Source organism: Perna viridis, chromosome 5, assembly GCF_037379345.1.
Source record: "Perna viridis isolate PV_CMFRI_1.1 ecotype Kerala chromosome 5, ASM3737934v1, whole genome shotgun sequence".
Classification (NCBI taxonomy): Eukaryota; Metazoa; Mollusca; class Bivalvia; order Mytilida; family Mytilidae; genus Perna; species Perna viridis.
In genome coordinates this window covers 11731062-11747084 of record NC_142449.1, presented here as the reverse complement: position 1 = coordinate 11747084, position 16023 = coordinate 11731062, and the positions used below count along the sequence as shown (strand labels likewise).

The following is a 16023-nucleotide window of genomic DNA, read 5'->3' as shown; positions in this document are numbered from 1 at the left end:
CGCTATAACTCTGGTTCCCTTGATTACTCTTTTGATATGCTTACAGCACTCGAATTCCTGTAAGACAATATTTTCGTACGTTTTGCGTAACCTTCTGATGTAACTCGGTTCTTACAAATTTATTTCATGTGCTTATTAAAAATGTTTGTTCATCGGGAACTTGTCAAACATTTTTGAGATTGTCGAATTAGTATATAGTGTTTTGCATAATGTAAATACAAAAAAAAATAAATAAATAAATAAATACTCATGACAAATCATCATATCCAAAAAAACAAAATAAACTACTATACTGATCAATCTTTATCGTCCACAATCAGAAATTACTATGAACTATATTTCTGCATGCAGCATATTTTAATACCAATGAGTGGTTCGGTCATAAAAAGAGCAGTTGTAATCCTACATTCAATTATAATTATGCAACATACGAATTACAAAAAGAAAAACATTGGAAATATGAATAGCTCTGCTAGTAAGGTAGTAGTTAAAAACGGGGAGGACTTGTCATATTGTCGTCCATTGTCACAAGCATGGTGTCATTATATGGAAATGTATGCATTAATATAAAATTTACCTCTTATTTGAAAGTCAAAAATCTAATAAAGAAATCCAAGACTTCAAATAGAAGATTACTTATATATATTTCCCAAAAGACAGAATGAACAAAGATCTTTATCAAACCCGGTATTTCTAATTTTTGAAGTCAAATATATCTATGCCGTTCGAGGGTCGACAATGGCTTCTCTAAACCTAGGTTCAGTGTTCGGTCGATCAGCTAGAGACGAAAGAAGAGCGTTTCTCTCAGGCTGGAGTGACGCCACACTCTCTTGGATCAATCCAGTGGCACTCTCAGGCTGAGGTGATCTACCGATTCCTGTCAGTCTCTCGAACGTTGATCTTGATCTTGATATGCACTGGTTAATCCTCCTATTACAGTATAGATATTCAGTCTTTGCACCACCACATTTGTTTCTGCAGGTAGGCGCAGCTTCGTATCTATAAATGTACTGCGTGAATACATTACTGTAGCCATCTATATTCCGTAATGGTGGCCATAGATTGTCCATCTTTCTGTACGGTTGATGAACAGGTATGTCCATCAAAGGATAATCTCTCGATGAATCTATCCCACGTCGTCCTTGCTGCTCCCTGAACTGTTCCCATAAATAATCTATGTGGCAGTGAAAGTTCCAGAAAGCCGGTTCCTGTGGACTGGTTGACAGACCGCCCATATGGCCATCTTGTCCGCCAATCCACCGATGGACACCGTCATGGTGAGTTTCAAAATTGCTATGTAAAGAAACATTCGTGGGAAATAAAATTTGGTAGTGGTATTTCTGTTTAAACACCTCCCGTAACAACTCAGGGTTTAGCAGGGAGCTATTCGGGCCGGGAATTCCACGTCGCAAAAGTGTGTTGTTTGCAGGTGTTATCCAGTCAGCAAATGGTCCTGTATATACCACACCTGTAGGATTTCCCACGAATATCTCGGTCCAATAGATAGATTTAGACGGATACTCCATTCGAAAGTCCAAAGTTGAATCCCAGTACGGCAAAGCCATCTTCGGATTCTTTGTTCTCAATGCTTCTTCAAATCTGCAACGTAATAAATTATGTTTTCAGAAACTATTCTTACTGTTAATAGTATGGATACCATCATATTATATATTTATGCTTGCCTACATATTTATCCAATAATCGGAACTAAAAGTTTTTTTTTTTTTTTTTTTTTTTTGTTACTGAGAGAAAATCTTCTACAATTTAAAATTAGTGTGCTATGTTGTATATTTCAGCTCCATTTTATAAGTAAACATGAACACGTATGTAATTATCAATCTAGATTCCGACATCTTTAGTGAGTTTCATGAAATATATTCAATATATTCAAAATTAAACTGTTTAAAATTCTGAAATAAACGGGAAAATTTTACAGAGCATCTCTCGATAAGACTGAAAGGTTCAAACTACTAGTATGACGTTACATTTTTACAACATGAAACTAATCAGCATATTTGGTTGCTAAGGACAATCATGCACTCATGTAATCATTATGATCCTTAACATTTGAACATTGTATCTTTACCCTTGTTTCACTTCCTGAACACCACTTTTTCTAAGGCAACGCAGATATATTTTCTATAGGTAACACTATACTGAGAGATCAATGGTGAAAATGATCTCATGTGGAAACAACACATAAATCCCTCTTTTCATGATTTAGATAATAATAATCTTTATATATGATGTTTAACCTGTATATAAATTTACACCAAAATCCATGGAACGGTTTTGAGTTGTGCTTACGAAGTCTTTACATGTAAAAACCTCAAGCAAACAGTTGATAGTGAGTAAAAACTCTTAACATTTTCCGGATGCATTTCCAAGTAACACATATTTACAATCTCAAATATTATATTCAGCTATTTACAATAGAAAAAGGAACAGATTTGGTGAAACGTAGCTAATCACTAGCATATAACCTTTAATGATTTACTACAAAAAAAGTTCTTCGTCTTTTATTCTTGTGTTTTAACACATCGTTCTGGTCAGTTGTACTATCTCAACTCAATGTAACTGTTTTGTGCACCCTACATTTGATAAAATCCTTATTACTTAGCTTTGTTTTCCGGTGTTTCTCGTCTGAGTTGCGCTTTTAGTCTAAGAAATCGTTTTAAGAGCATGTTTTAGTTAAATGTTCTTAGTTATTTCTATCTCAGTTTTCTAGATTTTTGTTGTAATCGTTTGCTAGATTTTCCTAATATTACCGTTTTAACGCTGGTCTAGTGTGTCGGGGTGTTGATTGTGAAATGTTATTGTCATATACTTAAAAAGCGACGAAAGGGAATATGGACTAATGTTACTTACAACACAAGAAAATATCTGTGCCAACTGAGGAAATTCGGTCCGTCATGAGCTGACGGGATAGCATCATCCTGGTGTAGAAGGGCCAAAGCGTCGTACTTGTTCGGTCTTATGGACTGGTACGGGTATACAAAATAGAGGGTAGATAACAAGTAATACATTTCATTGTTTTGTGTTATCTCCACGATCCATCAATATAATGCCACATACTAAATTTTATATCAATCTATCATGTGAGAACCGAGAAAATTGCAAAGTTGAAATTGTTTAGCTTTCAAAACACCTACAATATAGACCCCATCTATATAAAACCACCCACACACCAATTTTAAAATAATCAAAACAATCACAACGTAAACTCCATTTATATAAAATCACGTACCAATTTTAAAATAAATCCATTTATTGGGAGCGATATTTTTGTCACGAAAAATTTCCCTGTCATAGCATATCTACTAAACAATTACTTAGCCCACAAAACGGGATATTGGTATCGGTATCGCATAGCAAGCAAAAAATACTTACAATGTTCACTACATAGAGCCACACTCCAAATTTTAAATCAAATCAATGATTGGGAGTCGAGATTTTTGTGACGAAAATTTTCTATATCATAACATACCTAGCGAAAATTTACTAAGTCCCACAACACTGAATATTAACATCGGCTACCAAGGCTACAAAAAAAAAATCTAAATTAAAGACAGACAACATGAATCCAATACACCACCCATTAGTTGAGAGTGTAAAAAGATAAATCAAAGGTTGAATTATTTGTAAAAATAAAACGAGTTGAAACTACGTAACTACGCGGTTAAAATTAAATTTTTAAGTTACCTGTTCTTAGACATTCTGGGTAAAGGGAAATAGCTCACTAACCTAATAGACTGGTTCACTGTTCCATTAAGGATAGGAAGAATAGTGACCTTTTTTAAAATTAAATAATTTGAACTTTACTTGGTGAGTTTTTAGTAATTCATGTGGTAAATTTTCAAGGAGAATATTTATTGTCTCCCTAGACTACAAGACACTGCCTGCTACTGTACTGTTTGTCTTAAAGAGTAATGAAGGGAACCAAAGGTTCAAGAGGAAATCACAAGAATGTAATACAGGGACAAAGAGTAGACATGGAATACAGATACACACAACAAAGAAAATAAAATAACCAAAATAATACGTACACAAAGCAACTAAAGTAATTTAGCAACTCGGACTCCCTAAAAATTTGGAACATGGACCAGGTGGGTTAGCGTCCTCTGCTCTTCTAGATACACTCGCCGAGTTGCTCGTAAGAGTAAAGTTCAGGGTAATCGGGGTAAAGAGGAAGGCAAACTTACTATGACACGTTGACCAAATCGGTTCTCATAGTGCATATAGATAAAACGTAACGATCCACGAGTTCATGATGACGACCATAAAACTTCTGTAGTGATGACTTCAACCTTGTAGCAAAATAACCCTGTTCCAGAAGTCTAATCGTAAGAAGTCTACCAAGGTACAAAAAGTCTGCGTTGTTACGGCAAGCTCTGGCATTGCGTGTGAGTTGTGTTGTGAAAACTCCATACACAGGTGCTGAAGGGATGCTGCCACAGATGAAATGAGAGTTGTCTATTACATGTCATAGGAACCAAGTACCAACATGCTTTTTATTGATTATTATTGAATACGTCCTGCAAAGAAATACACAACACAAATGAGCGGTACACTCTATAAAAAGGGAATTTTTTTTATATAAAGTCCCTGCTTTGAATAAAAAAGATCTAATAATTTCCCAATTTTTAAAGCTTTATTTCCAATGGTTAAGATATTTTCTTACCGTATCTTTCTTGAGAGCATTGACTGCGTCAAAGTATTCCTGTCTGTCTGTGTCGCTCAATGTTCTGATTTCTCTTCTCACACGTCTCCATGGACCATCTTTCGATTTTTGTATCCCACGATCTTTACGGCTTTTCTTTCCCCTTTTCCGGTTAATCTGCTTTTTGTTGCAAGATTTATCAAAGCATTTTTTACTATCTTTGCATTTCCCAAAATGAGGCTTGATCCTTTCAAATGCCCGGCGGCCGAGGGAATCTATCCAATCAATGGCCTTCTTGTCCAGAACTCGCCATGCGCCATCACGACCTACACCTTTCACAGATGTGAAGTAGCGTTCTAGACAATTATCTTTTCGTACCGTGTTTTTCTGTAAATAACAATTCGTGATGACAGATGGAAATCCATTGTTGTCTAAATAACCATATAGAGAAAGTGGTAAGATCACCAGAAGTAATAACATATAAACCATTCCTGGAATAAAAAAATATAAAGCAATTTTATTTTGTTCGAATGACTTGTTTCCTCATAGTTATCGCGTTTACATAGACTGACACTGCAGTAACGTATTGTCAATATTTTTATCGAAATTCATGTCAGAATTATCATCCAGTTATGTTTTAAATATTTAACTAGCTTTAAAAATGGAATCAATTTCAATCATGTTGAATTTCATCCTTTTAAGATGGTATAACAACATTATCAGCAAAATATCAGCAAACCTGAATATTGTCCGTCCAGTGCTGTTACTTCGTCAGATCAATAACACAGTTGCAACATGCATCTAATATAATTAAAGAGGCATTTTTGTAATTTTTAAAAGTTGTCATTTATAGACATGAATATGTATCATAAGATACTCATGAATATGCAAGGCATATTAATATGGACGAGTTAAACCAGTATGTATAGTGCATAATATTTAGTAAATTATGTGCTTACTTTGCCACCAAACTTATCTTGTGCAGTTTATCAACACATAGCATAAAAATCGTTAGGTCCAAATGAACCCAAAATGTGTTTGAAAATTTTTCTAGATTGAGAACAAAAGAAACACATGATTTTATATCATATTTTGTTTGTCGAAGCACAAGATCGATATGTTCTAGACGAAAACTTATGTAAAACGTAAAAAAAATAATGCAAACACTTTGCGTAAATGTTGTAAGCGTTCGAAAATGAGTTTTGGGCTGTATTCAGGCTCTTTTTATCACAAAATGTACCAATAACTCTTTTTTGTGGGTTAAGTAAAGTTTTCATTAGTTAACATGACAGGAAACTGGTATAAACGAACACAGTCCTTTATCTAAAAGTTAACTTCGTTTGTAAAAGGTAAAAAAATTGCATGTGATGTAGCAAGTGACCGTCTTGACAGAAAAAATGCTATATATGACGTATTTATTAAACATATGGAAACATTAAAGAACGAATGTTAAATATATATATAAAAACTGTGGAAAAAATAGCTGTACTTGTTTTCATGAATTAATTCGTTGTTTCTGTACATTATTATGTTTGTCGTGTATGTTTTTATGTTGGTGGTTTAAATGGACGTGCTAGTATATGAACAATAACGAATACGAAAAACATGATTTGAGGTGTTTATTCAGAACATATGTAGCAATTTTATCTGTGTAAAAGACGCCATTTGGTTATAAATAATTTTGTTTATAATCGTGTATATTGATATCAGCCCACCGTCTTAGAATTAGTTTTGCCACAAAAAAAAATAATAAAACCGCTCAAAAGTCGGTCATGTCTTGAACATATATATATATATATTTCGATTTACAGAAAAAAGAGCTATTCTTTTGTTCATTTTTCAAGTTTACCCGAAAAAACATTCGTTATGTTTATTTGTTTATTTTTTAATTTGAAAATGGTTTAAATTATGAATTTAGAAAGGTTCATCGTCAATGTCACGAATGAATATTTCATGAAAATGGAAATAATGCAAATTACATTTAAAGACAGGAATGTCAAATTAGCATAAACGTTCATATTGACATAATTGATAAATTATTATTTATTCTTAAAATTCGTTTCACGTTTCTGTATCAAACTTTACCATCTAACTCTCTTTAAACATTAAAAAAATTACATTTGTACGTGGTATCATCTTACCTCAGAGATCCTGAATTACAGGGATTACACTGTTATATTCTTTATATGGAACTGTTAAGTGCAAATACAAAAACAGTTAAATAGGAACCTTTCTTTTCTTTTTAATTGCAACAGGAATTCCCTAAACGAAATAGGGGAATTTTATATGTGTATATTAAAGAAATGCATAAGTTATCAAAGATTTATAAAAAAAACTGTACAATAATGTCAATTACAAAACAACAAACGACAATATGACAGTTCTGAGAAGAGTTTAAGTACTTGGTATACACTTGGTACACATTTTTAATTAAGGTATTCATTCATAATCTGCAAATCTGTATAAATCAATGAAAATTTTTGAACATGGTCATATTTTTATAATTGGTCGAAGTCATAAAAATTATGTGTACCCATCTTGGATTCATATTTAAAGCACTAGCATATTGTTAGTTTATATGCAAAACAAACTCTGAGACGTAGCAAACTTTGAGATAACCCACTAATAATTTGTTATAGTTGCAGGCTATTTAATGTGAATTAATTTTCAGCTTTTTACAAATATTATAGTCGTTTCCTGATTGAACATGGGTTATACGTGTCACGCCGTTCTGTAATTGGGATTTTTAATTAGTACGAACACAATTTTACTATAATCCCAGTTGTTTATATTTTAGTAGCTATTTTCACCTGACCTTTTTATTTAAATCAAGCATAATGCTTGTCCATATTTATGAATTATATCTCGCATTGTCAAGAATTAATCATTATGTAAAAGGCTTAATATGTCGAGCAATTAAATGAAAAATGCGACTGAGATGCATATAATTTAATAAAAGATCATCTCAACCTTCCTGCTATCATTAAGAATTTAATGAATTATACATGAGAAAAACGCCTTCTGGCTGATATTATATAACGCTCGAAGTAACCTATCATAAAGGAGACGCATTGAGGTTCTTTATAATGGTAGAATCTATGTTCAGTATAGAATAAAAATATATTCAAATTATAGTTGCCTATTGTTATTCCAAACTTTTCCCCAAAACTAAAAGTCCAGAAAATCACAAAAAGCATTTTCTAAAACTTAAATATATTTAAACAAAAAAAAAAAAGGTTTTGATTTCATCAACATTTCTGGTATTTCAAATGATTATACAGTTAAGGAAGCTATCCATGCTTATTTTGATGATACTGAACTCCCTTCTATTTGCGATGTTTACAAAAAGCCAACCCGTAAATATAACTTTAATTAAAGTTAATTATGCATAAATGAGAACATTAAAAAAAATCTCAATCTTGAAATTGAAGTTACTCAAAATGTATTTATGGTTCCAGCTCCGCGGTAAAGGTATTACAGGTAATTTGAACGTCGTTAAAGACAGGGAGTTGAACACATTTCTTCGAAAAGAACCTAAATATCGTCCTCCACCTAATATCGATTGAAAAAATGTAACAGGATCCAGGACTCAATTCATTCGTATTGTATTAAATGGATAAAACGTGATAAAGTAAACAAGGAAGCATTAAATTCTTTCTTCAAAACAGTTGGGAAAATAGATGACACTCGAATAAAACATTTCGAGTAATACTTTACTCCTAATAAACAACATCAAATAAATCTCGAATAAAACACAAATTGAAATAACTCAGCAAGGAATTTGTTTTTGTTCCTGCTGATAGAGCTGCAAATAACATTATTGTTATTTGTCGTAAGGTTTATGTTGAAATTCTACGAAAAGATATAACGAATTTACCGACATTCCAACTGACTAAATTTTCAGAAAGTGAAATTGTGAACAATTACAAACTCGTCGCTACCTCTTTACAAGCTAAGCCTAGTAGCATTGAAGTTCCTACTATATACTGGTCCCAAACTTCACACATCACTTTTTAAACATAGATTCATTTCCACTTCAAGTAGTTGCTCTAAAACTAGACTTTCTATCTTACTTACTAGTGCGATCAATACTATAAAAAATCTGATTATAAATTTTTGTAACAAAACTTATGAAAATAGTGGAATTCACTATTTTTGAAGTGTTTAAAACTCGCTTGAAATGCTTGATAAATTACATGCTCATGTGGGATCTTTCGAATCTGTTCAATATTTTTCAACTTTATACACTTCATTTCCATATAACCTCACATAAAAAATCATATATCTTATCAAATTGTCATTCAATAGATCGGGATGTGAATATATTTGTTTGAATTCTTATAGATCATTTTGTCAGTAACGAAAAACATAAAAACTATATTAATTGGACTTCTTTTGACATGCTTACAGCACTCTAATTCCAATTATCGTACGCTTTGTGTAACCTTCTGGTGTAACCCGGTTCTTATATATTTATTTCATGTGCTCATCAAAAATGTTTGTTCATCTGACGTTTTTTTTCTGTATGTTGGGTCGTGTGCTTTATTTTATTCCCTTCATTTGACACTATTTTTGTTCTTTTGCTTTTTCAGTGATAATAATATAGAATACTCGTGTGCCACTAAGAGCAATTTTCTAAACAAAAAAAAAACACAAAACAATCGAGAACTTGTCAAACATTTTGGAGATTGTCAAACTACCTATAGTGTATGTCATAATGTTAATACAATTGTTGGGCTGACGTTAGAACAAAATAGTTATTTGCATTGTTAATACGTGTCAGCTGTTATGCAAAATGTAATGCATATCAAAACAATTTGTACAGTTAACATAAAACGTAAAATATGTTGTGAATTTCAACAACTTTCTTTTTTACGTTGTCAAAAAATGAATGTTTTTTATATTCATATGGTTGGAAACTTTTTAAACTTGTCAATAACAGAAATCTTAATATATATGAAAACTTTGAACAGGGATATTTTCGGATTGCTACAATCCATGTTATTTAGCAAAATTAAATTTATGTAGTTCTAGGATCTATAACTCCACTTCTAAAACTCGGTTGTACATTGGGATACGAGGAAATAAACGATAGAAACAAACTTCTATCTGGCTGAAAAGAGGCCGTCCCACCACGAGACAATATGTATGAACTCTGAACTCGACGAAAGCCTTTCAATCTTTCGAACTCTGATCTTGATCTTGATACGCACTGGTTAATCCTCCTATTACAGTATAGAAATTCAGTCTTGGCTCCACCACATTTATTTCTGCAGGTAGGTGCTGCTTCGTATCTATAAATATACTGAGTGAATACATTACTGTAGCCATCTATATTCCGTAATGGTGGCCAAAGATTGTCCATCTTTCTGTACGGTTGATGAACAAGAATGTCCATAAATGGATAATCCATCGACGAATCTACCCCATGTTTTTGTTGTTGCTCCCTGAACTGTTCCCATAAATAGTCTATGTGACAATGATAGTTCCAGAAAGCTGGTTCTTGTGGACTGGTTGAAAGACCGCCCATGTGACCGTCTGCTCCGCCAATCCATCGATGGACACCGTCATGGTGAGTTTCAAAATTGCTATATAAAGAAACATTCGTGGGAAATAAATTTTGGTAATGGTATTTCTGTTTAAATACCTCTTGTAACAACACTGGGTTCAGCAGGGAACTTCTCGGACCTGGAATTCCACGTCGAAGTAAAGAGTTGTTTGTAGGTGTTATCCAGTTAGCAAATGGTCCTGTATATACCACACCTGTAGGGTTTCCAACGAATATCTCGGTCCAGTAGATAGATTTAGACGGATCCATCATTCTAAAGTCTAAAGTTGAATCCCAGTATGGCAAAGTTATTTTCGGATTTTTTGTTCTCAATGCTTCTTCAAATCTACAAAACAATAATATTCTGTGAAGCTTTTCCTAATTCAGTAGGAAGATAGGGTTTAAGATTGTAAAGAAAAACTTCTTAGCACATATATTCATGTGCTAAAATCTGACCTATGTCTGTGTTTGTATCTACTCTTTTCCGCTATTTCAGAATCAATCAAAATGATTTTAATAACTGAAATCATGTTGTATTATGTTTGAAGTTAGACATTCTAGTACTTTTGAAGAAGAAAAGAATGGCCACGATTCTAGCATACTGTGCTTTGATATAAATTTTATAAACATCAAGATTCTTAAATTATTGTATGTATTTTATTCAATAGCAATATACGTAGGATACAATTGCATTTCTCGACCCAACACAATCAAATCTTATGATAGGATTTTGTTTTTGTGGACAGAATATTGAGTAAATATAAAGGTGAAATGTAGGCTGAAGTTACTTACAGAAGAAGATAATATCTGTGCCAACCAACGAAGTTAGGTCCGTCATGAGCTGACGGGATAGCGTCATCCTGGTGTAGAAGGGCCAAAGCATCGTACTTGTTCGGTCTTATGGACTTAAATGTACAAAGGTGTGATACAAGATCAGCTGGTACATAACATAAATACTAAGATGCATCATATTGGTGTTTTTTTAAAGTTTGACTTACACATAGAGATCGATGGAAAAGGAAAACTATTGACCAAACTATACGACTAACGAGATTACTTTTTATTCCTTATTATCAACTTTTATTTTATCTGTGGCACCTCCGTCTAGTCTAGAGTTTCCATATCACAACATCATACGTTATACCATAGCTTGTCGTTAGTACGCAGACTTTTTGTACCGCCCTAGACTCTTACAATTAGGCTTCCGGTACATGGTTATGTTGGTACAAGATTGAAGTCATCACTGTACAAGTTTAATGGACGTCATCATGAACTCGTGGATCCTTACGGTATATCAATCTGCACCATGAGAACCGATTAGTTCAACGTGTCATAGGTTTTCTTTTTTCTTTTATCTACATTAGACTTGAATTTTTTTATGAATAACTCGGCGGGTGTTTCTAGAAACGCAAAGAATACTTACTCTACTGATGCACCTTGTCTATGGTCTCAATTTTTAGTAGGTCCGAGTTTCGCATTTACATTTGTTTCTTTGTACGAATTATTTTGGTTATTTTATTTTCAATGTTGAGTGTGTCTGTTTTCCTTGTCTGGTATTTGTTTCTGGATTGCCTTGTTCTGATTTCCGCCAGAATCTTGGTTCTCTTGATTACCCTTACCGATGAATAACTATTGTTCATGACAAAATTTTGAATTGTTATACATGTCTAGATAAGATAGAAAAAAAAACCGACTGCTAACTAATACAAAAAATAGAATGCGTCTGCCAGTCACATATCGGAAGAAAAGTTGATGTTTTGAATCTGCTTAAAATTAATATGCAACGAATGAAACGCTTTAAAAATGAAATAATGAAAAACGACCCCAAAAGCAAATACTCACTGAACATAAACGTTGTTGAACTTAAATTGCTTACGATTTAAATGCACTACCAATCGGAGCGAGGAACATATGTTTAGAGATTGAATAATGAATTTAATGTGAGTCAACTAGAACTTATTCGACAAAACAAAGATATTTTAGTGGTCCCCTTTAAAAAAAATCAAAAACCCAATGTAACAGCATTGAGACATTCGAATGGAACCTTGCTAGCATTACTGGTGGAGGAACCTCAAAAATCCATCTCTACTCTCACAGGTGCATGAGATGATGATATTAAGAGCTCATTCTATCATTTTTTATTATATATTACTGGTATGTATGAAAGTTTCTTACATGTAAATTACAATAGTAATATTTATGAGCTTTTAAAAAACGTTACGTGGTTGCTTTTAATCTAATGATATTTAAAAAATACATTAATCTTTCCTCTATCGAACTACGGAAAGTTCTCTTTTCGAATCTCACAAAGATCTTTTTTGACACCGAAGAAAATGTTCAGGAAAGAAGCACTCCGGCATGTTTCAAATTGTTTTTTTTCAAACTAGCAAACACATATTTTTTACTCGTTTTAAGCATTTCGTTAACCTTCTGTTCAGGAGTGCACATCGATCGAAACAAATAACGAGATGATGGCATAATGTTTTCTTTTCAAGTTCTTGATAATTTGTGAATGTTCTTCGTTTATGTGTTTACATCAATTATGAATTTACAGAACGAATTGTAATATTTTCAAACGAATAACAATGAATGAAAAAGACAGCAAAATGAATTCTAAATACAGTTCGAACAAACTTTTGCGTTTCCTAAAATCAAAGTCCATTCTTACTTAGTTGGTCAATTTCTTATGAAGTACCATCCTCTTTAGAGTAACGCACAATACATGTATATGCATGTATATGTAACAGACTGAACTGAGGTGGTTGCAATTGTTAGCGGTAACACCTTTTCGACTTCTTCGAATACATTGTATTACAATTACTCCGCTTAAAACTAATTAAAACAATGATGGTACTACTGATTGTTGGAATCATTTCGGGATATTAGAACTTTTATTCCTAAAGAGGTTTCCCTCTCCTTAAGTATTCCGGTCTTGTCATATTTGACGCGTCTAAAATAACTTATCCTTTTGTAAAACAAGATATCACGACATACACATAAAGAAAACGTTTTGATTGAAGTCAGTGACAACCATTAAAAGATTAAAATATTAATTCTTTTTTTTTATTATGAAATTTTAGTTGCAAGTTATTTAGTGTTATAACGCCCTTATAAAATAATACAATCATGCAAAAACTTAAATGAAACCATGATAAAATCTGACCGAAAATACAGAACAATACAAACTAGTATATTATGATGAGTCTTCCAAAAATTTACTTTTTTAACATGTTTTTTTTTTTAATCTGGAAGAATGTGCTAATATCGAGTACTAAATTGTAGTTCTATAAGACGTTTTTCTTCAGATTTTGCTTTCTTACCTTGTCATTCTTCAAAGCATTAACAGCGTCGAAATATTCCTGTCTTTCATCATCACTTAATGTTCTGATTTCTCTTCTAACACGTCTAAATGGGATGTACTTTGAATTTCTGAATCCTCGACCTATACTGCTTGTTCTTCTGTTTCCTACATATATTTGATTTTTGTATGAACTAAGGTTTGGGAAATATATGTTTCTTTTCTTGCATTTCCCACTAGAAAGCTTAGTTCTCGCAAGCGCTTGACGGCCAAGAGAATTTATCCAGTTTATTGCTTTTTTGTCCAGAACTCGCCATGCGCCATCACGACCTTGACTTTTTAGAGACATCAGATAGCGTTCTAGACAATTGACTATCCGAGCGGTGTTTGTCTTTTTCTGTAAATAGCATCTTGAGATGAGAACAGGAAACCCATTTCTATCTAACTGTCCATTCAGTGGAAATGGTGCGATTGTCAGCATTAATATGATTAGAAGCATTCCTGGAATAAAATACATTTATTTAAAACTTCTCATCCACATGCATCAATTATGATATTTGAAAAAATCTGTGGAGAATACTTGTACAAGATGAAAACATACAAAAAACTGATAACTACGATTGCCTCCTAAAATCAAAATAACATTGCTGTCTTTCTATGCTGGTAGTGAAAACATCGCCAACATACTGGTAACCAAGAAAATGAACATTGTGTATCCGGGTCCGTTTTCAAACATATATTGAACTTGAACTGGTCTTAAACATGTTATATCTCGTAAATGAAAGTTCGTAACCCGTCATAAATAGACAGAACCTGAATATTATCATCCTCGGCCTTCTCTACGGAATAAAACTGTTTATATGTGGCAAATGATTCCGACATCGCTTGTCATATTTGAATTCAATTACATTTTAAGTTTTTTCTTACGACATTCGTACATGCATGCCACATTATGATGTCAGCATTTGTCAGAACAAAAAGGCGATGGACAATATTTTGACACCTTTGACTCTCCCTTTCTGAGTACAGCCGTGTCAGTAGTGTAGTTTTCAATAATTCCATGACAACTTTTTGAAAATTTATCATGTCAAGATAATTTGGTGGTATGAGTGCATATACATTAATTAAAAACATTAACTATCTAAAATAACTTGTAGGAAAATGATTTTTTAGTATCTCATTTATGGCTTATCACTTAAAGTCATGTTAGTTGTCGTTTATTGTAAAGTGAACAATTGTTGTCTTCCAATGAATTATTTGATGTTCATACAGGGGTACAACGTGACAGGATAAATAAGTAAAGTTTTATTATAATATATACATTTACATCTCTAGAAGTCTATCGACCTATTCTGTTTTAGTTTGAAACATTTCTTTTTGGTTACTGATAATGTATGTTAATTTAAAAATAATGACCAGGATTCACATAATTTCTAAAGAAGACTGTAGAATGGTATATAAAAGTAGATGTGATAGGATTACCAATTAGAAAGACATCCACGAAACAATTCTACAGATCACTACAAGGTCTTCAATGATGGGCAATGTATACACCATAAAGCAAGCTGTAAAACGCCTCAAATAAATGATGTGAAACTATTCATAAAAAAAAAATCGAACTAACCCAAAGAAAAACATAAAAAAAGAAAAAACAATGTATCTTTTCTATAGTGCATATAGTTATACATTGTATAGTATCCATTTTTGTTAACTCAGAAAATAACAAATACAAAGAAAATTGCAATGGAAAGGAACTATAATAAACAACTTTAGAAAAGATGATAAATAAAAGAACATTACAATATGCTTATTTTTGTCTGAAATTGTTATAAAAATGACAAGCTTATTGGTAAAAAACAACTATATTCTATATTTGTTTGTTAAAACTTCATTACTTTTTTAAAATTCTTCATCAATTTTCGTACGCTGTACTGTAATTGTGACCTAGCGCATATTCAAAGAAAAGACGCAGCATACGTCACCTTAGAATCAGATTTATTTGGATGAAATCTTATTTTTTTTACAATTCCCACCCCACAAATTGTTTTGCCTGGACTTTACTTCTATAAACGCCCCACAACTGAAATTCTGAATCCGCCAAATATGTTGATTACTCATAAGAAATTGGATCTTACCTCCAATGTAACTGATACTGTGGGTAGAAGAAATGCAATGAAATGTAATTCAAATTCTAACTACACGCACTACAGAATGGTTCGATGAATGGCACAGTAGGTTAGTCTCCATTGAATATTTCCGTTTAACAGTTTAATATTCCCTGACCAACAAGTTTTATTACTTAATCTCCGACGTGTACAACATTTTAAAAAATATATTATAAAAATGGGACAAGACCCTTATCAATTATTCAAATCATTATTAAGGCCACTCAGAAATAATAAACTTGTTTTCATGAAACGCCTTAAAATAATAATGAAATAGAAATTGTCATTGACGTCTGTAACTTTTCTGCTCCCGTTTGATTGTGGTATTTTTTTCTATATGTATTAATTTTTT

The 16023-nt window shown here is 32.6% G+C and overlaps 2 protein-coding genes across 3 annotated transcripts; both read right to left on the bottom strand.

Moving 5' to 3' along the window:
* Positions 1-157: 157 nt before the first annotated feature.
* LOC148616036 (tyrosinase-like protein) lies at positions 158-9251 on the bottom strand. 2 transcript variants are annotated; one of them, XM_088582679.1, is made up of 4 exons: positions 6802-9251; positions 4682-5151; positions 2869-2981; positions 158-1599 (listed from the first exon to the last, which is right to left on the bottom strand). In XM_088582679.1, the coding sequence occupies exons 2-4, from the start codon at positions 5147-5149 to the stop codon at positions 717-719; spliced, it is 1464 nt and encodes a 487-aa protein (XP_088438805.1). In that variant the 5' UTR covers positions 5150-5151; positions 6802-9251; the 3' UTR covers positions 158-716. The 2 variants fall into 2 exon arrangements, with proteins under 2 accessions (XP_088438805.1, XP_088438804.1); XM_088582678.1 differs by lacking the exon at positions 6802-9251 and adding an exon at positions 5400-5461.
* A 41-nt stretch (positions 9252-9292) lies between these two features.
* On the bottom strand, positions 9293-15801 carry LOC148616035 (tyrosinase-like protein). Its single transcript, XM_088581567.1, has 4 exons — positions 15642-15801; positions 13529-14007; positions 11001-11113; positions 9293-10554 (listed from the first exon to the last, which is right to left on the bottom strand). The coding sequence occupies exons 2-4, from the start codon at positions 14003-14005 to the stop codon at positions 9681-9683; spliced, it is 1464 nt and encodes a 487-aa protein (XP_088437693.1). The 5' UTR covers positions 14006-14007; positions 15642-15801; the 3' UTR covers positions 9293-9680.
* Between the last annotated feature and the right edge of the window lie 222 nt (positions 15802-16023).